At 23.9% G+C, this 26,699-nt stretch overlaps 6 protein-coding genes across 6 annotated transcripts; 2 read left to right on the forward strand and 4 right to left on the reverse strand. All coding sequences in view use genetic code 6, as the record gives it.

Moving 5' to 3' along the window:
* Nucleotides 1–1,572: 1,572 nt before the first annotated feature.
* TTHERM_00129540 (REJ domain protein) lies at nt 1,573–7,491 on the forward strand (the record flags this gene model as incomplete). Its single annotated transcript, XM_001016422.2, has 6 exons — nt 1,573–1,587; nt 1,708–3,247; nt 3,311–3,809; nt 3,859–4,066; nt 4,488–7,242; nt 7,439–7,491. The coding sequence occupies 6 exons, from the start codon at nt 1,573–1,575 to the stop codon at nt 7,489–7,491; spliced, it is 5,070 nt and encodes a 1,689-aa protein (XP_001016422.2).
* Nucleotides 7,492–9,502: 2,011 nt separating this feature from the next.
* TTHERM_00129530 (REJ domain protein) lies at nt 9,503–16,785 on the forward strand (the record flags this gene model as incomplete). Its single annotated transcript, XM_001016421.2, has 9 exons — nt 9,503–9,551; nt 9,608–9,682; nt 9,736–9,931; nt 10,136–10,403; nt 10,983–12,525; nt 12,590–13,088; nt 13,137–13,344; nt 13,691–16,456; nt 16,675–16,785. 9 exons carry the CDS (start codon nt 9,503–9,505, stop codon nt 16,783–16,785), a joined length of 5,715 nt encoding a protein of 1,904 aa, XP_001016421.2.
* A 499-nt stretch (nt 16,786–17,284) lies between these two features.
* On the reverse strand, nt 17,285–18,763 carry TTHERM_00129520 (hypothetical protein; the record flags this gene model as incomplete). The annotated part of the gene is made up of 1 exon (XM_001016420.1): nt 17,285–18,763. The coding sequence occupies one exon, from the start codon at nt 18,761–18,763 to the stop codon at nt 17,285–17,287; it is 1,479 nt and encodes a 492-aa protein (XP_001016420.1).
* Nucleotides 18,764–19,465: 702 nt separating this feature from the next.
* TTHERM_00129510 (hypothetical protein) lies at nt 19,466–20,956 on the reverse strand (the record flags this gene model as incomplete). The annotated part of the gene is made up of 1 exon (XM_001016419.1): nt 19,466–20,956. One exon carries the CDS (start codon nt 20,954–20,956, stop codon nt 19,466–19,468), a length of 1,491 nt encoding a protein of 496 aa, XP_001016419.1.
* Nucleotides 20,957–21,564: 608 nt separating this feature from the next.
* On the reverse strand, nt 21,565–23,031 carry TTHERM_00129500 (hypothetical protein; the record flags this gene model as incomplete). The annotated part of the gene is made up of 1 exon (XM_001016418.1): nt 21,565–23,031. One exon carries the CDS (start codon nt 23,029–23,031, stop codon nt 21,565–21,567), a length of 1,467 nt encoding a protein of 488 aa, XP_001016418.1.
* Nucleotides 23,032–24,864: 1,833 nt separating this feature from the next.
* TTHERM_00129490 (hypothetical protein) lies at nt 24,865–26,415 on the reverse strand (the record flags this gene model as incomplete). Its single annotated transcript, XM_001016417.2, has 1 exon — nt 24,865–26,415. The coding sequence occupies one exon, from the start codon at nt 26,413–26,415 to the stop codon at nt 24,865–24,867; it is 1,551 nt and encodes a 516-aa protein (XP_001016417.2).
* Nucleotides 26,416–26,699: the final 284 nt, after the last annotated feature.

Below are 26,699 nucleotides of genomic sequence, written 5' to 3' on the forward strand. Positions count from 1 at the left end.
AAAACTTTACTAAATTATATAATCACAAATTAAGAATATGGTAAAAGAAAAAATCACATTTTTCATTCTTTTTCTTCTCATAAAATGTAAACCTTAAAATTAAAATATTTTCAATTTAAGAAATATATTACATAAAAATAGTAATAAGCTATGTTAGAACTAATACTTAAACAGATTGCTCTTAGCTTTTAGCCTCTAAGTCATTTATCTCTAGCAGTAAAATTAAATAAGTTTAGATCTCCTATTTAAAATAAATTTTTTTAATGCAGGAAGTGAATGCTTAATAAATTAAGGTAGTCCTAACAGTCTAACAAACAATCCAGAATTTACCCAGAATTTGTAGGGCCTTTAAAATAATAATTGTATAGGCGCAAAATAAATTCAATGCAACTCAAATAGTGAAATAGTACTTTCAACTGACAATTGCAAATCTGATACTACTTTTGTGATACAAAAGGGTTCGTAATAAGATTGTTAAAAATTAATTAAAACAATAAAATGAAATTTAGCTTTTAAAAATATTGAGAGATTTTCACAATATTCGTTGAAAAAATGGCCTTTTTTATCAAATACTCTTTTTTTCTAATTTTTTAGAAATAAAAATCCTACTTTTATAAAAATTTTATGATTTTATTTATTTTAAAATCAAAAGGAGCCGAATAATATAAAAGATCTTTCTATAAGTTAATTTTTTGATAGAATCTAGTAAAGTTGTAGATGCCACGAGTACTTATTCAGTCAACTCTTAATAATTCTTTATTAGTGGTTAATTTCAATAATGGTGTAGTAATACTTCTAAACTTTATTACCGTATTACAGAAATAAGTGCAGATATAAACTAAGATTCTCTTAACATAGCATTCTAACCTTACAATAGTGCCAGCTATAGTACTGTCGTTTATGGCTTTATTCTTGCAATATAATATGTAATAATAATCTTTAAAAAAAACAATTAAAATATTTAATTTAATGTTTTCAATTAATTGATTGGCATGTAAAAAAATTAAATCATCATTATTATTTAATTTATAAAATTTTCATTGATATTTATTTAATGATGATTTTTTTATTGAAAAACTTTATCTTTTTAAATTAATTTTAGATTTAAAAACTTAACCAATCAAAATATAATTTTGCAATTAAAACACGAAATTAATTTATTTCATGTTTAATTAAATACCATATATTCTCTTTTATTAAGTCCTTTTAAAAAAATAAATATATTACTGCGTTAAAGCCACATTTTTAAAAAAAAAATAATAGTCTTATTTCAAGAACATTTTATCAAATTGTACTAACTTATAGTATATATAGTCTTTTTATTATAATTTACTTAATTTTAAATTAAAATCTTTTTCATTTTTAATAGTAATTTTCATTTAAATTTTTTAAAGCAAATATATTATTTACTTTAAGAGTAAATTTTTTTTATTTAAACATATAAAAAAAATTTAATCTACTATCCTTAGATTTTATCTAAAATATTTCATAAAATAGTCATTCCCTTCCCCAGCCTTATCTATGAAATAAATTTAGATTAACAAATCCATTAAAATAAATTTATTTAAATCAATGTTTGTGATTTATGTAATAATAAATTTTTATATTTTACATTAAAAATTTAAATATTTTTAGAGAATAAATTATAATTTTAAAAACAAATAAGTTTTTTTGATTATTTTAATTTTATTTTATTATATTTTAAAGTGTCCTGATTTTTGTGATTCATGCAATAATAGCGGATGTACAAAATGCTCATCAGGATATCTTTTATCAAATGGTATTTGTAATGCCTGTGATGCTACTTGTTCAACTTGCTCAGGAACTGGAAAAAATTAATGTATTACATGTAAAAATAATTATTATATATCTGATAAAAATAATTATTGTGTTTCATCCTGTGATTCGAATTAATATATTGATTCAACTTCTCCACAAAAATATTGTAGGTCTTGCATAAGTAATTGCTAGACTTGCACCAACTCAAATAGCTGTCAAACATGCTTAACTAGCTACTATTATACTGGCAATTCATGTGCCCCTTGTGATAACACTTGCTATAGCTGCTCAGGTTCTGGAAAAAATTAATGCATTAAATGCTAAAATAATTATTATATTTCTGAGAAATTAAATAATTATTGCGACCCAAATTGTGACTTAGCTTAAGGCTAATTTATAGATTAGTCTAACCCTAACCAAAAATACTGTAAAAATTGTATTAGTAATTGTAAGAGTTGTATTAATAATACTAGCTGTACGACATGTATAGATAATTATTATGTTTCTGGTAATACTTGCTCTCCTTGTGACAATTCTTGTAAGTAGTGTTTAGGGCCTGGGGTTAATTAATGTACTATCTGTAGATAATCTGGATATTTTATTTAACCTGATAATAACAATACATGTGTTCAATCTTGTGATCAAAATAATGGCTATTATATTGATAAATTAGTTAATCGTGCATAGTGGTACTGTAAAAAGTGCCTCTTATCATGCAAAACTTGCTCAAATGGAAATAGTTGTAGCACATGCTTTGATTAAAACTTTTTAGATTCTTCGAACTAATGTCAGCCTTGCCATTCATCATGCCAAACTTGTAATGGTACATAAAATACAAATTGTATGATTTGTAAATCTGGTTTACACATGTAACTCAGCACAAGTTTATGTGTCCAATCATGTGATTCAAATGAATTTTTGAATGCATTATCATAATGCTAAAAATGTGATAACTCTTGTAAAACTTGTGATGGTTCTTCATCAAACAATTGCAAAAGCTGCTATTCAAATTTTTACCTTTTTAATAAAAGTTGTGTCCCTGTATGTCCAAATGGTTACTCACTAAATACTAATACTCTTGCTTGCGAACCTTGCTAAGATAAGTTAAGCTGTAATAACTGTTATAAGACTTGCCAATTATGTACTTTAGGATAAATTTAATCTCAACAATGCAATACATGTTATAGCGAAACAAGAAGATTAGATTCAAATAATAAGTGCATTTGCTAAAATCCTAAAGACAAAAGAGATTTATTTTACTAATGCAGTTATTAAAATATAGCTGTCTTATATGCCAGTTTAAGTGAAAGTATTCCTTAATTAATTATTGATTTTGGCTCACCATTAAAGTAGATAGTAAGTTCACCAAATTAATTATGCAAGCAGGTATTTGAAGATTAAACATTTGCTTTGATAGGATCTGATTGTACTTGTTCAATTACTGATAGCTAATTTATTGTTACTTTGAGTAATTAATTATATATTTTTCCAAAATAAATTTTGATTAATTTTTTTAATTTAAAATATTTAGCCAACTCTTCTAGTATAATGGAGAATAATCTTATAAATTTCAAATCTGGTATCTTGCAGTTTTAGGATTATAATGTTTTTATAGACACATTTTATAGAAATGTAGTTTACTAAAATAAGACTGATAATCCTATATTATAATTTCAAAATAATTTCATAGAAAACACATGTAACCCAGTAATAATCTCTCTAAATGAATTAAAGAATGATGCAGGTAGAGGTTTTTTTAATTTAACATGGTCATTGGAGGAAATAACTGGTATTACAAGAGACTATTAGATCTAAAGCCTCAATCAAATAATGAAAACAGCAAGTTCAAATTTGAATAGAACATTAATCATAGACCCCTCAAACTTACCTCCTAATCAAAATATCACTATAAAATTTAGCTATTTACTAAAAGTGAACAAAACTGGCTAACAAACTTTTAAAATATTTTACAGAAAGGAAAAAATCATCAGGATAAATTATCAGCAATCAATTTATCCACCAATCTATAGGTATAATATTTACTTTTAATAGTATTCTTAGGTTATTTTTATAAATTAGGTACAAGAGCTTGAGTTTCTACTTTTAGTTTTACATTGAAGCATGTGAGTTTGGAATTAATACATATTTTAATGAGCCAACTGATCTTAAAATAGTTTCTCCTTAGCTAGCTTAAATAGAGCAAAATATTAAAAACTATAATTAATCTAGTTTTTAATTAGACATACCTCCTTACTCATTACCATCAAATTAAACTTTTAATATGAGCGTAATCTATTTTATATTTTCAAATAAATTATAAAAAGTTTTGTCTTACCAAATTAGATTTATTTTAGAATTTGGATTGATAATCCCAAATTATTTTATTTTTATTGATCTTATTCTAAAATACTTTTAATACTGTAGATTCATCTTAATTAAATTCATAAAATTTTTTGGAAAATAATTTACTTCAACAAATAATTATTTTTAAAAAAATTGAAAAGGGGATAATGTAAATTTATAAGAATGAATATTTTGCAAAATATATTTAAAATTCAAAATCTTTTTTAAGTTAAATTTAAATATTAAATTTTTATTTTCTAACAATAAAAATGATTTAAAAGTTTTAATATTTTATTTAGATGGATAAAATTTATCTTTAATTCATATAACTCATAAAAAAATTTACTATTCTAATTAATATTTAGATGGTTTTAAATCTTACTTCGGATAACAGCATTAGTTCTATAAAAAATATATCTATTGATGTACTCATTTCGAATTTATATTTGTCTATAGCTGGAGGATCTAATTTTATAGTTAGTTATCAAAAATAATTTGATTTGGTATCAGAGTTTAGAGATTATGAAGTTCAAGATCAAACTTCCCTTTTAGGTGTCACTTTTACCTGGTAGTGCAAGAGTTTATCAACTGACGATCACATTTGCTATGATTACAATCATGAAAAAGTATAAATAAAGCAAGGGATAAGTTCAATCTCTTTCCCTGAAAGAAATTTCCAGCCCTATACCATAATAGTATTAATGATAGACGGATAAAAAGAAAAAAGGTCAGCTAATTTTTCAGCCACTTGTATTTTTACAGAATTAGATATTCCTCCATTAACTGTTTTATCTCCATCACAACAGTAAAATCAGAAAATAAATCTGAATTAAGAGCTTAATTTTATTATTCAATATGATTCAAACATTTCTTCAGATATATTATCGTATGCTGGAGCTTTGTTGTATAAAAATAAAATAGTTGGAGCCATAAAATTTGATTACTTCTAAGTAAAATTTAGGATATGGAACTACTTTTAAAATATCGATCCTTCTGTTCCAACAGTTTAAGTGCGTTTTTCTGTTTACAATCCATCTTATGTCATGCCAAGTTTAGCAACAATTAGCCTTTTAATTAACACACCTCCTAAAAATTGCATTCTTTCAATAACTCCAAACCAAGGAGTAGCTCTCTAAACAATTTTTTCTATCAAATTCTCAGATTGTGTTGATGAAGACTCTCCATTAACTTACTAATTCTTTTACTATAATAGCCAAGCTGATTATGAATAAGAACTAGATTCGCCTTGGAATATTTCAAGAAGATAAATAAAAGATTAAGCAACTAGCTATGTGATGAACACTACTCTACCTTAAGGAAGCTTAGTTATAATGAGTCAAGTAATGGATTCTTAACTTGGAATTACTAATAGCACTTAAATTGTTCAAGTCAGTGGGCAAAATGAAACAGAAGATAATTATTTTTAACTTGTGGACTAACTTTTAAAGTCAGCTTTGTAAAATTCTCAATCATACAATGATTAAATAGTTTCTTTGAGTATCATTGGAGAAGATTTAAGCAAGAACAAACAATTTTAGACATCCTAGAAAATCAATGATCTGAAAGCTTAACTCATATCGAATTTGTAGGAAAAATCATTTTAATTACCCTAATTTTCTCTTCTATCAACTTATGCAAATAAAGTAATTGCATAATTACAATAAACTCTCACAGATTCAAAAGAGGATTAGAAAAGCTCAATTTATAACCAACTACAGAAAATCATAAAAAACACATAATTAAGTATAACAAATAATAATTCAAGCTCACTTTAGCAAAATAATGATATTCATACGCAAAATCTGATTGATTCTTTTAAAATTTTAAATTCTACAGTCAATTAAGGTAGCTCAATGCTAGATTTTGAACATTATAATAATATATCATTCTAGATAGGAAATATGCTTTCTAACAGCACACTTCCTAATCAAGGGTCACTCATATTAGAAGGTAATCTATCTTCTATACTGTCTGACACAATAACTCAAAAAAATATATATAGATATGCACTACCATTTAATGACTCAGATTCTTAAAATTCGACAAATTAATTTAATATCGTTAGAAATACATATTAATAAAATATTTATGAAAACACAACAAATTTTCAAGAATACGTGAAGCAATATTAGAATATTAGTTCGAATTTTTAGTATTCAAAGAACAAAGTAATAACTACTACAATAAACAGTACAGGCTCTAAAAGTTTAATTAATAATTCGAGAGTGGCATTTTAATTTAATAATGCAGTTTCTAGCAAAAAATATAACATGACTTGTTTGTAATAAAATGATGTCAAATGGTCTAAGAAAGATTGCAGTATCTTGAAATCAGATGATAATAACTTCTTGTGCTTGTGTATATCATAGTCTCCTACAACTATTATTGAAGATATAGATGATATGTTTTTATAGAATAAAAACTTAGATACAGTACTGGGAGAATAAGGAATATTAAATATACTGAAATTTAAACAATTCTACTTGTATGCATCCTTTTGGGTACTCTCAACTTTTACTGCACTTGAAATTTTTTTGCTTATTTTAGGAAAATACTTAGATCGCAAAACAAGAAAAAAAATAATGTCATAAGTTTGTCCAGAGGAGTAAATTAATTAACATTCAAAAGATTAAGAATCCTAAGAATAAGCTCATATATAAGCTCTCCCAAAAATATAATTAGTAAACGAAGACTAACAACCTAAGGTATCACCACCTACTCCACCTTAAGCCAATTAACCTATACTAGGATTATATTAATAGAATGGTGAATTTTCAAAATCTCCAAAAGAAATATAATCTACATAATCTAGTTAAAGAACTTAATAAGTGCTTTATGCAAGACGTAAAAGAGCTAAATTTTAGCAATTATAAGTTTAAGAAAAATAGCCACAGGGCAGTTTAAATAGCTTATCTTAAAACCGAATATTTGATAATTAACTTTAAATTTTTAAATAGCCAAGTACCTTAGATTAAGATGAAAATCATTTACACTCTATCTAAATAATCTCATAAAATGAAATAAAAGAAGTTTAAGACCCCCATATAAAAGGAAAGTAATAAAATGCTTTTGAAAAAATTTCTTGCTTTAAAAGGATAGCAATGTTTCATCAATTCTTGAGTATTTTTTATCTTTATGATGAAAAAATTTCAAGACCTACTCGGTTCACTCTGTTTTATATAAAGAATATTCATACTTTATCAATTTCCTTACTGTTCTCCTAATATAAACATATTGTTTAGCTAATAATAATTGCTTTAATAAACAGTTTAGTTTTAGGTGTTAGTACTTTATTTATTTAATTCACATATAAAAGAGGCAGGTTTGGAAAATTTATATCTGTCGTTTTTTAAATTGGACTATGTTTGATTTATCTTTACATAATATTGGCAATATCTAGTGGAAAATCTGTAGGTGAGTCAAATGAATTCATGATGATTTTTATCTTATCAATATCAGTAGATTTGATATTTACTTAGGTAATCATATCTTCTTTCATGAGTCTCTTAGTCAAGAACCATTTTAAAAATATATTATAAAATAACTTTTTTGAAAAATTATTTAATTTTTTGTAACTAAAATAAATAATTGAAATGATAGATATTTGATTGAATTTAAAATTGAATATTATAAATTTAACTCTTCATTAAAACTTGTAATGTTTATTTATATTTGTTATGAGTTTAAAATTAACTTTAATTTCTATTTTGAATTTTAAATATTTAAAACTATTTATTTTTTGAATTAAAAACATAAATATTTTTAATACAAAAATGTTTAAATTTGATATAAAATCTAAAATAATTTATTTTAAATTTTTGTATTTAAATCAAAATACTTTTATAATATAAAATTTAAAAGTTTCTACCTTTTAGATTGATTTGGTATATAAAAGAAAATAAAAATGAGGACTACCTAACTTTCAATATAAATACGATTGCATTAGTTAATTATATATCAATAAAATAAAATGTAATGAATTTTATATTGTAAAATGACTCTTTTTTTAAGTAATTTAATTATTTCATTATATTTTATTTGGTATTCTTATAGATAAATTTCTAACATATTTTGGTTATTTAAGGTTTTAAAAATATTAAACATATTATTTTAAGAAAATAAAAATAAATTTACTATAAATTTGAAATAAATATACTATTTTAAAGAAGGCAAATTCCATTTTTAAACTTAATAAATAAAAGCTATTAAAAAAAAGCTTAATATTATAATTATGAAATATCATTCTTTCGGTATATTATTGATTAATTATATTTGAAATGTTAATTTTTCTAGATAAATAAATTAATAGTTTAAATTTAGTTTGTAAATGTAGCTAAAAATAGTTATTATTAAATTCATTAGCTTCCAGCTGTTTAATATATTAATAAAAAACTAAATTAACAATAGCCAATTAAATGTAATACTTTTAATAATAACTCAAGCTAGAACTATTATAATTACTGAATATCATTTAAAAATTGTAAATAACGCCAATATTAATTAAAATTAAATGCGCAGCAACTCCATTCTTCATTTTTAAATTAAGATAATAAGATTTAATCATAAAAATGTATGAAATAATTACTATCCATCCATAAATAAGTAAGAAGTATATTTAAAATAATAAAAACGAACACAATAATATAAATTACAGAACTAATTTAATTTTTGTTTTACGGACACATTTTTTAAATATCTCAAGATAAATATATAAATTTATATTTTTATCTTAAAATTAATTTAACTTTATGTCAATAAACTTTTATTTAACCCAATGCTCAATGCTTTTTTGCCTATTTGGCTATTATACACAATAGTCATAAAAAAATATAGAAATATTTTAATACTCTCTTGATATTTTAAAAAGAATAATAAATTTCAAAGGTTAGGGTATTTTTTATTTATAAAATTTTAAAAAAGTAACACAAAATTGAGGGATTTACTTCTCGCTTGCCTTAAAATTATCAAAATTAATACTTTACCCTAATAAAATACGATAGAAAGGAAATAAACATAATTTTTATTTTACTGAAATCATAATAATCAAAAATATTTTGGTTTTTTTTTGATTAATAACTAGTTAAAAACAGTAAATTTAATCATAGAAAGAAAATAATTAAACTGTGTAGAGATAGTTTTTTCCACCAATCAAATTACACCTCAATTACTTAATTTTATGAGCCAATTTATTTTCTTCATGATTCATGCTTAAAAAACATTAGACATACAAGTATATTTATAGATTCTAAAATAATTAAGAGATAAATAAAGAAATAAACAAAGTCAATAATTTAAATAGCTAAAGTTAGTAAAAACAAAAATTGATATAAAAACAATAAATAAACAAATTTACATAATTTTATAATCTCAAATTAAGAATATGGCAAAAGATAAATTCACATTTTTCATTCTTTTTCTTCTCATAAAATGTAAACTTTAAGATAAAAATATTTCAATTTAAAAGAAACATATTATATAAAAATAGTATTAAGCTATGTTAGAACTGGTACTCTAACAGATTGCAATTAACTTTTGACCAATAAGGCATTTGATATAAGCAGTAAAACTTAATTATTTTAGATCTCATGTTTAAAATACATTTTTTTGATGCAGGAAGTGAATGCATAATAAATTAAGGTGCTCCAAGCAGTCAAACAAATAATGAAGATGAATTTAACCAGAATTTATCTGGTCTTTAAAGAAATGATTGCATAGGCGCAAAATAAATTCTATGCAGCTCTCAAACTATGACAGTACTTTCAACTAATAGTTGCAAATCAAATACTCTTTTTACGATACAACCGAATTTGTAATCAGTTTGTTAAAAATAAATTAAAACAATAAAATGAAATTTTGATTTCAAAATTATATTAAAACTTCCATAATATCAATTGAAAAAATAAATTACCTTTTTATATAAAAAAAGTCTCATTTTTCTAAATTTTGTTTGAGAATAAATATCTATCTTACTTTATTTAGGATTATATGATTTTATTTATTTTAAAAATAAAAGGAGTAGAGTTGTATAAAAGATTTATCTATAAGCTACTTTTGTGATAGAATCTAAATATCCTGCTGATGCCACCAGTACTTATATAGTCAATGATTAACCATTCTCACCTAGTGGCGCCTTTTAATTATATTGTAGTCCTAATTATTTTTCCCATATGAGAGAAATAAATGCAAATATAAATTCTAGTTCTCTTACCATTTCATTTGTACCTTATACAGGTGCTATTTATAATGCTTTTGTTAGTGGCATTCTCCTTGCAGTTTAATATGTAATAATAATCATTTAAAAAACCACCAAATTATTTTATTTAATGTTTTGAATTAATCTAATAGAGGGAATCATACGCAAAATAGTTAACTTATTATAAATTATTTAATTTTTAATTAAATAAATATTTATGAAAATAATCTTTAAAAATTTATTCACCATCTTAATAAATTCATCATATTCAAGAGCAACTTAAAAAACAGTGCTGAAGTATATATAGTCTTTTTATTTAATTTATCTAGTTTTAAATATAAATTTGTTTTATCTTTTAACAATATTTATTTTTTTAAACTTAATATTTAAATTAAAAATAATTTTTTAAATTTAAACATATTATAAAAATTAAATTATTATACTAATATTCAATCTAAAATATTTCATAAAACAATTATTCCTTTCCCATCCTCATCTATTAAATCAATTAAAGAATAAATAAGCATGTTTAAAATAAATTTATTTAAATTATTGTTTATGATTTTGCTTATTATAACATTTTAAACATCATTTTTTAATTAAAAAAATATTTTTTGAGATAAAGAAGTTTTTGATTATTTTAACTTTATTTTATTATATTTTAAAGTGTCCTAATTTTTGTTTATCATGTGATAATAGTGGATGTCTAAAATGCTCACCAGGATATAATTTGTATAATGGTATTTGTAATACCTGCGATAGTACTTGTTTAACTTGCTCAGGATCTGGAAATAATTAATGTACTACATGCAAAGATAATAATTATTATTTATCTGATAAATATAATTATTGTGTTTCATCCTGTGATTCAGATTAATATATTGATTTGACTTCTTCATAAAAATATTGTAGGTCTTGCATGAGTAAATGTTAGACTTGCACCAACTCAAATGGCTGTTAAAAATGCTTAACTGGCTACTATTATACTGGTAATTCATGTGCTCCTTGTGATAATACTTGTAATAGCTGCTCAGGTCCTGGAAAAGACTAATGCACTATATGCTAAAGTAATTAATATATTTCTGAAAATTTAAATAATTACTGTGACCCAAATTGCGACTTAACTTAAGGCTAATTTATAGATTAGTCTAACCCTGATCAAAAATACTGTAAAAAGTGTGTTAGTAATTGTAAAACTTGCAGTAATTATACTAATTGTACGACATGTATGGATTATTATTATGTTTCTGGTAATACTTGTTCTCCTTGTGACAATTCTTGTAAGTAATGTTCAGGACCTGGAGTTAATTAATGCACTGTTTGTAGATAATCTGCATATTTTATTTAACCTGATAATAATAATATATGTGTTTAATCTTGTGATCAAAATAATGGCTATTATGTTGATAAAAAAACTAGTCGTGTGCAATGGTACTGTAGAAAGTGTATCTAATCATGTAAAATTTGCTCAGATGGAAATAGTTGTAGTACATGCTTTGATTAAAACTTTTTAGATTCTTCGAACTTATGTCAACCTTGTGATTCAACATGCCAAACTTGTAATGGCACAAAAAATACAAATTGTATAATTTGTAGATCTGGTTTACACATGTAACTCAGCACAAATTTATGTGTCTAAAATTGTGATTCAAATGAATTTTTGAATTCACTATCATAATGCTAAAAATGTGATAACTCTTGTAAAACTTGTGATGGCTCTTCATCAAACAATTGCAAAAGCTGCTATTCGAATTTTTACCTTTTTAATTAAAGTTGTGTCCCTCTTTGCCCAAATGGTTATTCTCTAAATACTAACACTTTTGCTTGTGAACCTTGCTAAGATAAATTAAGCTGTAATAACTGCTATAACACTTGCTAATTATGTACTCTAGGATAAATTTAATCTCAATAATGCAATACTTGTTATATCGAAACAATGAAATTAGATTCAAATAAAAAGTGTGTTTGCCTAAATCCAAAAGACAATAGAAATTTATTTTACTAATGCAGTTATTAAAACATAGCTGTCTTAAATGCCAGCTTAAGTGAAAGCATTCCTTAATTAATTATTGATTTTGGCTCACCAATAAAGCAGATAGTAAGTACTCCAAATTAATTATGCAAGTAGGTATTTGAGGATTAAACTTTTGCTTTGCTAGGATCTGATTGTACATGTACAATTACCGATAGTTAATTTATAGTGTCTTTGAGTAATTATATTATTCTTTAAAAAAAATTAATTTTTAATGTTTTTATTTATTTTAAAATATATAGCCAACTCTTCGAGTATTATTGAGAATAATCTTATAAATTTCAAACCTGGAATCTTGCAGTTTTAGGATTATAATGTTTTTATAGACACATTTTATAGAAATGTAGTTTACTAAAATAAGACTGATAATCCTATCCTATAATTTCAAAATAATTTCATAGAAAACACATGTAATCCTGTAATTATCTCTCTAATTGAGTTAAAGAATGACGCAGGCAGAGGTTTTTTTAATTTAACATGGTCATTAGAGGAAATGACTGGAATTATAAGAGATGATTAGATCTAAAGCATTAATCAAATAATGAGAACAGCAAGCTTAAATTTAAATAGGATTTTAATTTTAGACCCCTCAAACCTACCTCCTAATCAAAATATTAGAATAAAATTTAGCTATTTACTAAAAGTCAACAAAGCTGGTTAACAAATGTTTAAAATATTTTACAAAAAACAAAAGATAATTAGGATAAATTATTAGCAATCAATTTATCCACCAATCTATAGGTATATATTTAGTTTTAATAAAATGTTAATGTTATTTTTATAAATTAGGTACAAGAGCTTGAGTTTCTACTTTTAGTTTTACATTGAAGCATGTGAATTTGGAAACAATACATATTTTAATGAGCCAACTGATTTATAAATAGTTTCTCCTTAGCTAACTTAAATAGAGCAAAATATTAAAAGCTATAATTAATCTAGTTTTTAATTGGACATACCTCCTTACTCATTACCATCAAATAAAACTTTTAATATGAGCGTAATCTATTTTATATTTTCAAATAAATTAAAAAGAGTTTTGATCTGCTAAATTAAATTTATTTTAGAATTTGTATTCGAAATCCCAAATCATTTTTATTTTTAATTACTCTTATTCTAAAATATTTTTAATATTGTAGTTTCTTTTTTATTAACACCAAAAATTATTTTGGAAAATAATTTAAACAAACTCACTATTATTGCAAAAAAATTTGAAAAATAGATAACTTAAATTTATAAGAATGAACATTTTATAAATTATATTTTAAATTTGATATCCTTTTTATGATTAATTTAAATGTTAAATTTTTTTCAAAAAAATAAAAATAATTTTATCTTTTAATTAGATTTCTCTTAGAATTAAAATATTTACTATTCTTAAAAAAATTTAGCTGATTTTAAATCTTACATCTGATAACAGCATAAGCTCTACAAAAAATATATCGATTGATGTACTCATTTCGAATTTATATTTGTCTATAGTTGGAGGATCTAATTTTATAGTTAGTTATCAAAAATAATTTGATTTGGTATCAGATTTTAGAGATTATGAAGTTCAAGATCAAACTTCCCTTTTAGGTGTCACTTTTACATGGCAGTGCAAGAGTTTATCAACTGATGATCACATTTGCTATGATTACAATCATGAAAAAGTTTAAATAAATCAAGGAATAAGTTCAATCTCTTTCCCTGAAAGAAATTTCTAGCCCTATAGCATCATAGTGTTAACGATAGACGGATAAAAAAAATAAAGGTCAGCTAATTTTTCAGCCACTTGTATTTTTACAGAATTAGATATTCCTCCATTAACTGTTTTATCTCCACCACAGCAGTAAAATCAGAAAATAAATCTGAATCAAGATCTTAACTTTGTTATTCAATACGACTCCACCATCTCTTCAGATATTTTATCATATGCTGGAGCTTTGTTGTATAAAAATAAAATTGTTGGAGCCATAAAATTTGATTACTATTAGGTAAAATTTAGAATATGGAACTACTTTTAAAATATAGATCCTTCTGTTCCAACTGTTTAAGTACGTTTTTCTGTTTACAACCCATCTTATGTTATGCCAAGCTTATCAACAATTAGTCTTTTAATTAATCTTCCTCCTAAAAATTGCATTCTTTCTATAAGTCCAAACCAAGGAGTAGCTCTCTAGACAATTTTTTCTATTTAATTCTCAAATTGTGTTGATGAAGATTCTCCATTAACTTACTAGTTCTTTTACTATAATAGTCAAGCTGATTTTGAACAAGAAAGAGATTCACCTTGGAATATTTCAAGAAGATAAATAAAAGATTAAACAACTAGCTATGTGATGAACACTACTCTACCTCAAGGAAGTTTAGTTATAATGAGCCAAGTAATGGATTCTTAACTTGGAATTACTAATAGCACTTAAATTATTCAAGTTAGTGGACTAAATGAAACAGAAGATAATTATTATTAACTTGTGGACTAACTTATAAAGTAAGCTTTATAAAATTCTCAATCATACAATGACTAAATAGTTTCTTTGAGTATTATTGGAGAAGATTTAAGCAAAAACATACAATTTTAGGATTCTTAGAAAATCAATGATCTTAAAGCATAATTAATTTAGAATTTGTAGGAAAAATCATTTTAATTACCCTAATTTTCTCTTCTATCAACTTATGCAAATAAAGTAATTGCATAATTACAGTAAACACTCATGACTTCAAAAGAAAATTAGAAAAGCTCAATTTATAATCAACTACAAAGAATCATAAAAAACACATAATCAAGTATATAAAATAACAACGCAAGCTCACTTTAACAAAATAATGACATCCATATGCAAAATCTGATAGATTCTTTTAAAATTTTAAATTCCACAGTCAATTAAGGTAGCTCTATGTTAGATTTTGAACATTATAACAATATATCTTTCCAAATAGGAAATATGCTTTCTAACAGCACACTTCCGAATTAAGGGTAACTTATATTAGAAGGTAATCTATCTACAATACTTTCTGACACAATAACTCAAAAAAATATAGATAGATATGCACTACCATATAATGACTCAGATTCTTAAAATTAGACAAATCAATTTAATATAGTTAGAAACACATATTAATAAAATATTTATGAAAACACAACAAATTTTCAAGAATATGTGAAGCAATATGAGAATATTAGTTCGAATTTTTAGTATTCAAAGAATAAAGTAATAACTACTACAATAAATAGTACAGGCTCTAAAAGCTTAATGAATTATTCCAGAGTGACATACTTATTTAATAATGCAGTTTCTAACAAAAAATATAATATGACTTGCTTATAATAAAATGATGTAAAATGGTCTAAAAAAGATTGCAGTATCTTAAAATTAGATGATAATAACTTCATGTGCTTGTGTAAATCATAGTCTCCTACAACTATTATTGAAGATATAGATGACATGTTTTAATAGAATAAAAACTTAGATACAGTATTAGGAGAATAAGGAGTATTAAACATACTAAAATTTAAAGAGTTCTACTTGTATGCATCCTTTTGGATTCTCTTAACTTTTACTGCGCTTGAAATTTTTTTGCTTATTTTAGGAAAATACTTAGATCGCAAAACAAGAAAAAAAATTATGTCATAAATTTATCCAGAAGAGTAAATTAATTAACAATAAAAAGATTAAGAACACTAAGAATAAGCTCTCCCAAAAATAGAATTAGAGAACGAAGATTAATAACCTAAGGTATCACCATCTACTCCACCTTAAGAAAATTAGCGTATTCCAAGTTTATTTTTACAAATTGAAGAGCTTTCAAAATCTCCAAAAGAAATATAGTCTTGCTAATCAAGTTAAAAAACTTAAAAAGCGCTTTTTGTTAGACGTTAAAAGGCTAAGTTTTAGCAATTATAAGTTTAAGAAAAATAGCCACAGGGTAGTTTAAATAGCTTATCTTAAAACCAAATTGTTGATAATTAACTTTAAATTTTTAAATAGCCAAGTACATTTGATTAAGATGAAAATCATTAACACTCTATCTAAAAAATATCATAAAATGAAATAAAAGAAATTTAAGATCACCACTTAAAAGCAAAGCAATAAATCGTTTTTGAAAAAGTTTCTTTCTTCAATAGGATAGTAATTTTTCATCAATTCTTGAGTATTTTTTATCTTTATGATGAAAAAATTTCAAGATCTACTAGGTTCACTCTGTTTTATATAAAGAATATTCATACTTTATCAATTTCCTTACTGTTCTCCTAATATAAACATATTGCTTAGCTAATCATAATTGCCTTAATTAACAGTTTAATTTTGGGCTTAAGTACTTTTTTTATTTAATTGACATACAAAAGAGGTAAGTTTGGAAAATATATATCTGTAGTTTTTTAAATTGGACTAAGTTTGATTTATCTTTACATAATATTGGCAATATCGAGCGGAAAATCTGTAAGCGAGTCAAATGAATTCATGATGATATTCATCTTATCAATATCAGTAGATTTAATATTTACTTAGGTAATTATATCTTCTTTCATGAGTCTCTTAGTAATGAAACATTTTAAAAATATACAAAAAAATAATTTTTTTGAAAAACTATTTAATCTTTTTCAACTAAATTAAGTAATTGAAATGATAGATATTTGAATGAATTTAAAATTTAATATTATAAATTTAATTCTTCATTAAAACTTGTAATATTCGTTTATATTCGATATCAATTTAAAATTAACTATAATTTCTATTTTAAATTTAAAATATTTAAAATCATTTATGTTGTAAATTAAGTACATTAATTTATTTTAATAATAAAAATGTTTAAATTTGATTTTAATGTTAAATAATTAAAATTTTTAATATAAAAATTTTTTAAAAAAAACTCAAATAATTAAAAAACCACATAATATAATAAATTTAAAAATATTTTATTATGTGATAAATAAGTTGAATTTAATATTTTTTCAATCAATGTTCACAATAATCAAAAGATTAGGCTTCTGTCTGCTTGTTTTTAGATCTTTCATACATATCTTTCATTCTGTATTCTTTTATAACTTCAATTGGCTTTGTGAATTCGACATCGTTAACAGTAAAAGGTTAATCTTCATGATTAACTATGAAAAAGGCTATTATCTTTCTTTTGAGAGGCTAGTCAGTCATGTTTTTGATCCCCTTTACTTTGTGGATATTTTAGTTAGGGAAAATAATCATTAAATTTTCCTTTATTTCAAGAGAACCTAATGGAATAAGTTTATAAGGATCGCATAAATATTCATAGTGAGGACAATACTAATGAGCACCTTATTCTTGTGAATTAGTAGGAGTTGGAAAATCATCTGAGCGAGGAGTTCTTTTAAATTTAAGCTTTCCTTTAGTTAAATTTTCATCTTATTCAATGACATAAAGGCAAGTGTAAAGAATGTTATCAGATGAATACCCTTCAACATGCCATTGACCTGAATAAGTGCTGTTAGGAGCTATTTCCATTTCGCTTATCTTGACTATAGCATGAATCTTTTAAGAGAAATCAACTTTAGACTTAATATCATAAATTTCCGAAAACTAAGATTCAGAGTAATCATGCATGAGATTATAATGTAAAGTTTTGAAATAGTTATGAGTTTCTTGTAGAGGTTTTGAGAAATAAGTCAATAAATGGCCTAATTCTTCTTTTAATTTGACCACATCAGCACATTATTCAAGAGGATGAAATAATTTGCCTTGAACTTCATACATATTATTCTTTTCAGAGTATGAGAAGACTGCAGGTAACCACAAAAAATTAGAGAATGAAGTTTTAGATTCTTTTCCCCATTGGTCATATCCATTATTTTTTCTCATTCTCTTAAAATAAGCCTCGATTTCACTACTTTTAGGAGAACTTGTGTAGTCTTTGTGGTATGGCTATAGAGATTGATGAATAATATTCCTAATTTTAACTATATCAGCTGTATTATATTATTTTTCTATTTTTTGTTTGTATTAGTACCATTTTTTTTTTTCCTAAGCTTTTATTTCTTTGTCAACAATATCTTTAATTTCACCACTAATACTATTGACATTAGGGTGATAATCAACAATGTTATTCTTAACTTGATAATCCATAATTTAATCGATAATACTTTGGAGTTATTCTCTTCTTTCATAAGCAATATAATTCTACTGCTAAGTTAATGCTTTGTTTTCACTATCAGAATGTTCTTCAAATATATAAACATCATGTGCTTTCAGCTATTTAAGATTTTGATAGATAGATTTACAATATTTCTTTGCTTCATTTTCACATTTGTAATCTATTCTATCCCACTTATTGTAATTTTTAGAATCCCCAAACTCAATGCTGTCTAAATTTCTTTCTTTATTTATTTCATTTCCATATCTATAAAGATCTAAAGATTTATTATAAATCTTATAAATATAGTCGTTTTTGTCAATGTTAAGCATTTTATTTTAAAAAGATATTTCTTAATATTTTATGAAAATTAATAATACCAATTTTTCTGATTATTAAAAATTAAATTTCTGATAATTAATTAAGATTTTCTGATTGGAGGGAAATTTATTTGGTCAACTTTATTATCAATAAATTTTATGTATTATTTATATATCTATAAAAGCTCAATAGCAATTAACTCTACTTTCTATTGAATTCATAATTTTATTTTAGCACTTTAAGGATATGCTCACAAATTATTTCTAAATTGTTAAAATTTATTTTTGCTTTTCGTTTATTATAAACTTAGTTTTTATATGCAGTAAATATCAGAAATAGAATCTTATCTAAATATTAATACAAAAGGTACCATAAGTCATAATCAAAGAACAGAGATTAAACTATAAGAGTAAAATTCAAAAAATTGATTTAATTTCAACCAAAGTAATCAATAAAGTTATGGATCTTAAAAATAGATACACCAAAAATAAAAATAATAAAATTTAAATAAATTTCAGTTAAGAGAAAAATATTTTAGTTATGGCTAATAAAATTAAAAATTTTTCATCAAAGTTAAACTTTCTCACCATTTTTTTTAACAGTTGGTTTAATTAGATGTATCCTTAACTATTAAATGAATACATAAATTTTTCTTACAATAAAAATATAAATTAATTTATCAGATTTAATTATTAATATTTAATTAAGATATATCAATGTTCACAATAATTGAAAGATTGAGCCTCTGTTTGCTTGTTTTTAGATCTTTCATACATATCCCTCAATCTGTAGTCTTTAATAACTTCAATTGACTTTATGAATTCAACATCATTAACAGTAAAAGGTTAATCTTCATGATTAACTACAAAGAATGCAATAATTTTTCTCTTGAGAGGTTTGTCGGTAACATTCTTGATACCCTTTACTTTGTGTATGTTTTAGTTAGGGAAAATTATCATCAAGTTTTCTTTAATATCAAGAGAGCCTAAAGGAATAACTTTATCAGGATCACACAAATATTCATAGTTAGGACAATACTAGTGAGCACATTATTCCTGTTCATAAGGATCTCCAGGAACATCGTCTGAGCGGGGAGTTCTTTTAAATTTAAGCTTTCCATCAACAAGATTTTCATCATGTTCAATTACATAAAGACAAGTGTAAAGAATGTTATCTGAAGAAAAGCCTTCAACATGCCATTAACCAGAGTAAGTGCTATTAGGTGCAATTTCCATTTCGCTTATTTTGACAATAGCATGAATCTTTTGAGAAAAATCAACTTTAGATTTTACATCTTAAATTGAATTACCATCATCAAAATCAGAGTAGTCATGCATAAGTTTATAGTGCAATTATTTGAAATGATCGTGAGTTTCTTGTAGAGGTTTTGAGAAATAAGTCAATAAATATCCTAATTCTTGCTTAAGTTCAGCTAAATCAGGGCACTATTCAAGAGGATGGAACAGCTTGCCTTGAACTTCATACATTTAATTCTTTTCAGAGAATTCAAAAACAGCGGGTAGCCATAAAAACTCAGAAAACGAAGTTTTAGAATCTTTACCCCATTGATCATATCCGTTGTTTTGTCTCATTCTCTTGAAATAAGCCTGAATTTCACCCTGCTTAGGAGAATTTGTGTAGTCCTTGTGGTATGGTTAAAGAGATTGATGGATTATGTTTCTAACCTTCACAATATCAGCAGTATTTTACTATTTTTCTTCTTTTTGCTTGTGACCCCACCATTTATTTTTTTATTAAGCTGTCATTTCTTTGTCAACAAGTTCTTTGATTTCGCCGCTTATAGTATTAATATTAGGATGATAATCAACCAAATTATTCTTATCTTGATAAGCCATGATAGCATTAATAGCCTTTTGAAGCTTTTGTTTTCTTTCGTAGTCAATATATTTTTCATTATGAGTGAGTATTTTATTTTATAAATCAAAATTTTATTCAAATATGAAAACATCACATGCCTTCTGCGTTTTAAGATCTTGGTAGACAGACTTGCAGTATTATTTTGCCTCGTTCTGACATTTGTAGTTGAGTCTTTCCCAAATATCATCTTCGTTTGCTTCTTCTTGGTTATCTGCATCTTAGTTATTTTTATTTCTACTGTGATAGCTTTCATCTTTGAATTAGTGAAGATCAATAGATTTACTATAAATCTTACTTATGTAATTGTTGTTATCAATATTAAGCATTGGTTTCTGATATCAAATTTTTGAGTTTTATGTTTTTGAATTTATTTATAAGAAGAAATCTTATTTTTATTTGCATTATATAAATATGGATATTCTGATAAATGATATCGATTTCATAAATTGGAGGGAAAAACAAATTCATGCATCAATCTAAATTTAATTACATTGTATGGATAAGATTTATATAAATGTAATATAATAAATATTTAAATATAGCTTTTATTTTTCCATTAAAAAAATTAAAAATAGATTGTTAGCACATTAAATAAAAAGTGATTGAACTTCTTTTTTTCAAAAAGATACAACAAATTTTTATGTTATTTCTTTCTTTTTTTAATTAGGAAAATAAAGTTAGCAAAAGTAATAGAAGAAACAATAAATTTAATATCTTACTTTTATATTAAATAAATATGTTTTTTATCAAACTTAATTTTGTAATATTTTTTGAAATTAATTCTTCAAAAAAAAAAACTAAAGTTCATAAAAATTATTTTCCAGCAAATATTTTTTATTTAGTTTAAAAAAGTTTTTAAATAATAAAAAAAATAGTATATATATATATAAAAACACATTTAAAAAATTATTGAAATGTTTATTAAAGGCAAGGTTCAATGTTCGCAATAGTTGAATGATTAAGCCTCAGTTTACTTATTTAGAGATCTCTCATACATATCTCTAAGTCTATATTCCTTTATGAACTATAAAGGTTTTGTGAACTCTACGTCATTAATTGTGAAAGGCTAGTCTTCATGATTAACCACAAAAAATACAACAATTTTTCTTTTAAGTGGTTTATCTGTTACATTCTTGATTCCCTTTACTTTGTGGATATTTTGGTTTGGGAAAATAATCATCAAATTTTCTTTGATGTCAAGTGAACCTAAAGGAATTAATTTATGAGGATCACATAAATACTCATAGCTAGGACAATATTAATGAGCAGACTAACTTTATTCTCCTCCACAAGGATCATCATCTGAGTGAGGAGTTCTTTTGAATTTCAGTTTTCCATCAACTAGATTTTCATCATGCTCTATTACATATAGACATGTATAGAGGATGTTATCTGATGAAAAACCTTCTACATGCCATTAACCAGAGTAAGTACTGTTAGGAGCTATTTCAATTTCACTTATTTTAACAATAGCGTGTACTTTTTCAGAGAAATTAACCTCGCTTTTATTATCTAATATCTTGATTCTTTTGTAATTGTATTAATTTGAAATCTTGTAATCTATCTCTTAAAAATGATCATGTGTCTATTGAAGAGGTGTAGAGAAATAAGTCATTAAATGATTTAATTCTAATTTGAGTTCATTAAGATCAGGGCATTTCTCTAAAGGGTCAAATAATTTACCTTCAATTTCATACATTTTTTTTTATTAAGAGTATTTGAAAACAGCAGGAAGCCATAGAAACTCGGACAAAGAAGCTTTATATTATTTTCCCCATTGATCAATTCCTTGATACTCTTTAATTTCTTTAAAATAGTCTTCAATTTATTTACTCTTATCAGATTTAATAAAATCCTTATGGTAAGGCTATAGGGATTGGTGAATAATGTTTCTAATCTTGACAATATCTGCAGTGTTTTATTATTTTTTTTCTTTTTTATATGGATAGTAATTGTTTTTCTAATTTTTCATTTCATTATCCACTAACTCTTTGATTTATCCACTTAGAGAATTTATATTTGGATGGTAGTCAATTAGATTATTTTGCTCTTAGAAAAGCATTATCTTGTTTATAGCTTTTAAAAGATTGTCTTTTCTTTCATATATGATATAATTTTCTTTATGAGTCAACAATTTATTAGTTATTTAAGGATTTTATTCAAAAATATATACATCATTAGCTTTTTATAATTTTATTTCCTTGTAAACAGATTTACAATATTATTTAGATTCATTTTAGAATTTATAGTGTCTTCTTTAGCATTTGTCATCCTCTTATTCTTCATTTGATTCTTCTTAGCTGTCCTAACTATCGGATTCACCTTCTTCAAGTAATTCAGTGAGATCAGCTGATTTTCCATAAATTTTGTTAATATAGTTATTATTATCGATGTTAAGCATTTTAGGATTATAATTTATTTTTTATTTATTTAATTATTGTATTAAAAAAAATTCTTAATTTATTATTTAATATTTAAACTTTTGCTAAAATCTGATTAATTTGACAAATTTTTTTTAGAGGGAAAAAAATCACTAATGAATTTTTAATCATTTATTTGTAATTTAATAATAAATTGAAAAAATATTATGAGAAATCAAAATAATTTACAATAAATTGCAAAAATCAATTAAAAGCTTATATGATCTCAAATTTAATCAATAATGGTATATCTATCTCTCTTATTATTTATTACATATTCTTTTTAATAATTGTATACTTTAAGTAATTTAAGATCAAATAAGGTAATTTTTAATAAATTCATTTTTACTGATAAATTCTAAATGAAATTTAAGCGGGACAAATAAAATAAGTATTTATAAAAATTTAGATCAAATCAGCAAACAATTAATTTTTAAATAAAGATATTTTCATGCTTTTTTGATTATAATACTTCAGAATATATAAGATATACATACTATGATTTATTTATATTTTGCTGCAAAAAAATAAATTTTGAGCCCTGGTTTTTAGATATTTGTATAAATATTTTTAAAAATTACTATTTTAATTTAGATTCACAATAGTCGGAGTAAATGCATTATTTCTTTAATTTAAGAAATAAAGATTTATACATATTCCACATTTTACTTCAATTAAATTTAAACCCAGAATGTTTAGTGTATTAATAAATATATATTTGTTATAGCGTAAACGAATATTGTAAAAGCAAGTTTCCGTTTTTAGGTCTTGGATAGAGGATATCTTAAAGATAATTCTGAATAAACTCTTCGAAATCTGAATCATCACTCGTTTATTCAAGGCTATTCCTTTTTGATTAAGCTGTAAAAGGCTTAAAATTATCTATAAAATACATTAATCTTTGTTGATAGCTTTAAACACTTAAATCATGACAAAATGCTTATAAAGTCTAGAAAACTTTAGTTTAGCTATTATCTACTAATTATTTTTCATAAATATAATAATCACATACTTATTTTTAAGAAAATATATTAAATGTATTTCCTTCAGATAACCTTAAGTTGCTTCTATATTCTATAAATAAAGTTTACTCTTAAGCTACTTTGGTTAGATCTTAAAATTATTTTACATACCTCAATAGATAGTTTCTCATCATTCAATAATTCAATATAATACTTCCTTCACCAATCAGAATCTCTTAAAATGTTTATATTCTTTTATATTTCTTAATCTCGAATATCAGTTTAACTTTGTTGTTAGTTCTATATTAAAAGATTTTTACATACTTCAGTCTAAATTTAACTACATTTTATTTATGGAAAAACAAATTCATGCATCATTCTAAATTTAATTTCATTTTATGGCTAAGATTTATATAATGCAGCTTAACAAAAATTTAAATATTTTTTAAATTTATTTAAAAGAAGAAATCTTATTTTTATTTGCATTATTTAAATATGGATAATCTGATAAATTATATTTCATAAATAGGTGGGAAAAACAAATTCATACGTTAGTCTAAATTTAATTACATTTAATGGCTAAATTTTATAAATGTGGCTTAACAAAAATTATAGACATCTTGTTGGCGCATAAAATAAAAACTGAATGAATTTATTTTTTTTCAAAAAGAAACAAACAAATTTGTCAAATTTATTGAAATAAATTCATCATAAAAAAAAACTAGAGTTCTTAAAAATAGTTTTAAAGTGAATACATTTTTATTTAATTTTATAAGAAAAATTAAAAGCTATAAAAAGCAAGAATAAACATACATTAAAAAATATTATTGAAAGGTTTATTAAAGGTAAGGTTCAATGCTCACAATAATCGAATGACTGAGCCTCAGTTTACTTATTTAGAGATCTTTCATACATATCTCTAAGTCTATATTCCTTTATAAACTCTAGAGGCTTTGTGAACTCTACGTCGTTAATTGTGTAAGGCTAATCTTTATGATTAACCACAAAAAATACAACAATTTTTCTTTTAAGTGGTTTATCTGTTACATTCTTGATTCCCTTTACTTTGTGGATATTTTGGTTTGGGAAAATAATCATCAAATTTTCTTTGATATCGAGAGAACCTAAAGGAATTAATTTATGAGGATCACATAAATGGTTATAGCTAGGACAGTATTAATGGGCACTTTACATTTAACTTCCTCCACAAGGATCATCATCTGAGCGAGGAGTTCTTTTAAATTTAAGTTTTCCATCTACTAGGTTTTCATCATGCTCTATTACATATAAACATGTATAGAGGATGTTATCTGATGAAAAACCTTCTACATGCCATTTACCTGAGTAAGTGCTTTTAGGAGCTATTTCAATTTCACTTATTTTAACGATAGCATGAATTTATTGAGAGAAATTGACTTTACTTTTATTATCTAATATCTTTATTCTATCGTAATTGAATTCGTTTGAAATCTTGTATTCCAATTTTTTAAAATAGTCATGTGTCTATTGAAGAGGTGTTGAGAAATAAGTCATTAAATGATTTAATTCTAATTTGAGTTCATCAATATCAGGGCATTTCTCTAAAAGATTAAATAATTTTCCTTCAATTTCGTACATTTTTTTTTTTTTAGAGTATTTGAAAACAGCAGGGAGCCATAGAAATTCGGATTAAGAAGTCTTATATTATTTTCCCCACTGATCAATTCCTTGATACTCTTTAATTTCTTTAAAATAGGCTTCAATTTATTTGCTCTGATCAGATTTAATGTAATCCTTATGGTAAGGCTAAAGGGATTGGTGAATAATGTTTCTAACCTTCACAATATCTGCAGTGTTTTATTATTATTATTCTTTTTCTTCATCTTCTTCTTATGGATAGTAATTGGTTTTCCTATTTTTCATTTTTTCTTATACAAGCTCTTTGATTTATCCACTTATAGAATTTATATTTGGATGGTAATCAATTAGGTTATTTTGCTCTTAGAAAAGCATAATTTTGTTTATAGCTTTTAAAAGATTATCTTTTCTTTCATATATGATGTAATTTTCTTTATGAGTCAGCAATTTATGATTTATTTTTTAAGGATTTTATTCAAAAATGTATACATCGTTAGCTTTTTATAATTTTATATCTTCATATACAGATTTACAATATTATTTAGATTCATTTTAGAATTTATAGTGTCTTCTTTCCCATTTGTCATCCTCTTATTCTTCATTTGATTCTTCTTAACTGTTCTAATTATCTGATTATTTGTCCTGATAACCATATTCTTGTTAATAAGTAAGATCAGCTGATTTGCGATAAATTTTGTCAATATAACGATTCTTATCGAGGTTAAGCATTTTAGAATTACAAATTATCTTTTGTTTATTTAATTATTATATAAAAGGAAAATACATAATTTATGATCTAATATTTAAATCATTCCCAGAATCTGATCAATTTTGACAAAAATTTTTAGAGGGAAACAAGTCACTAATGAATTTATAATTATTTATTTGTAATTTAGTAATAAAATAAAAATATTATGAGCAATCAAAGTGAATTACAATAAATTGCAAGAATAAACTGATTTTTTTTTGCATTACTTATTCTTACCATTGACAAATAAATTTGAAAAATGTTAAATTTAATAATTTATTTAAGTATCTTAATAATTTCCGATTAATTATTAACCAAAATC

The sequence above is a fragment of the Tetrahymena thermophila genome (assembly GCF_000189635.1).
Source record: "Tetrahymena thermophila SB210 genomic scaffold scf_8254645, whole genome shotgun sequence".
NCBI lineage: Eukaryota > Ciliophora > Oligohymenophorea > Hymenostomatida > Tetrahymenidae > Tetrahymena > Tetrahymena thermophila.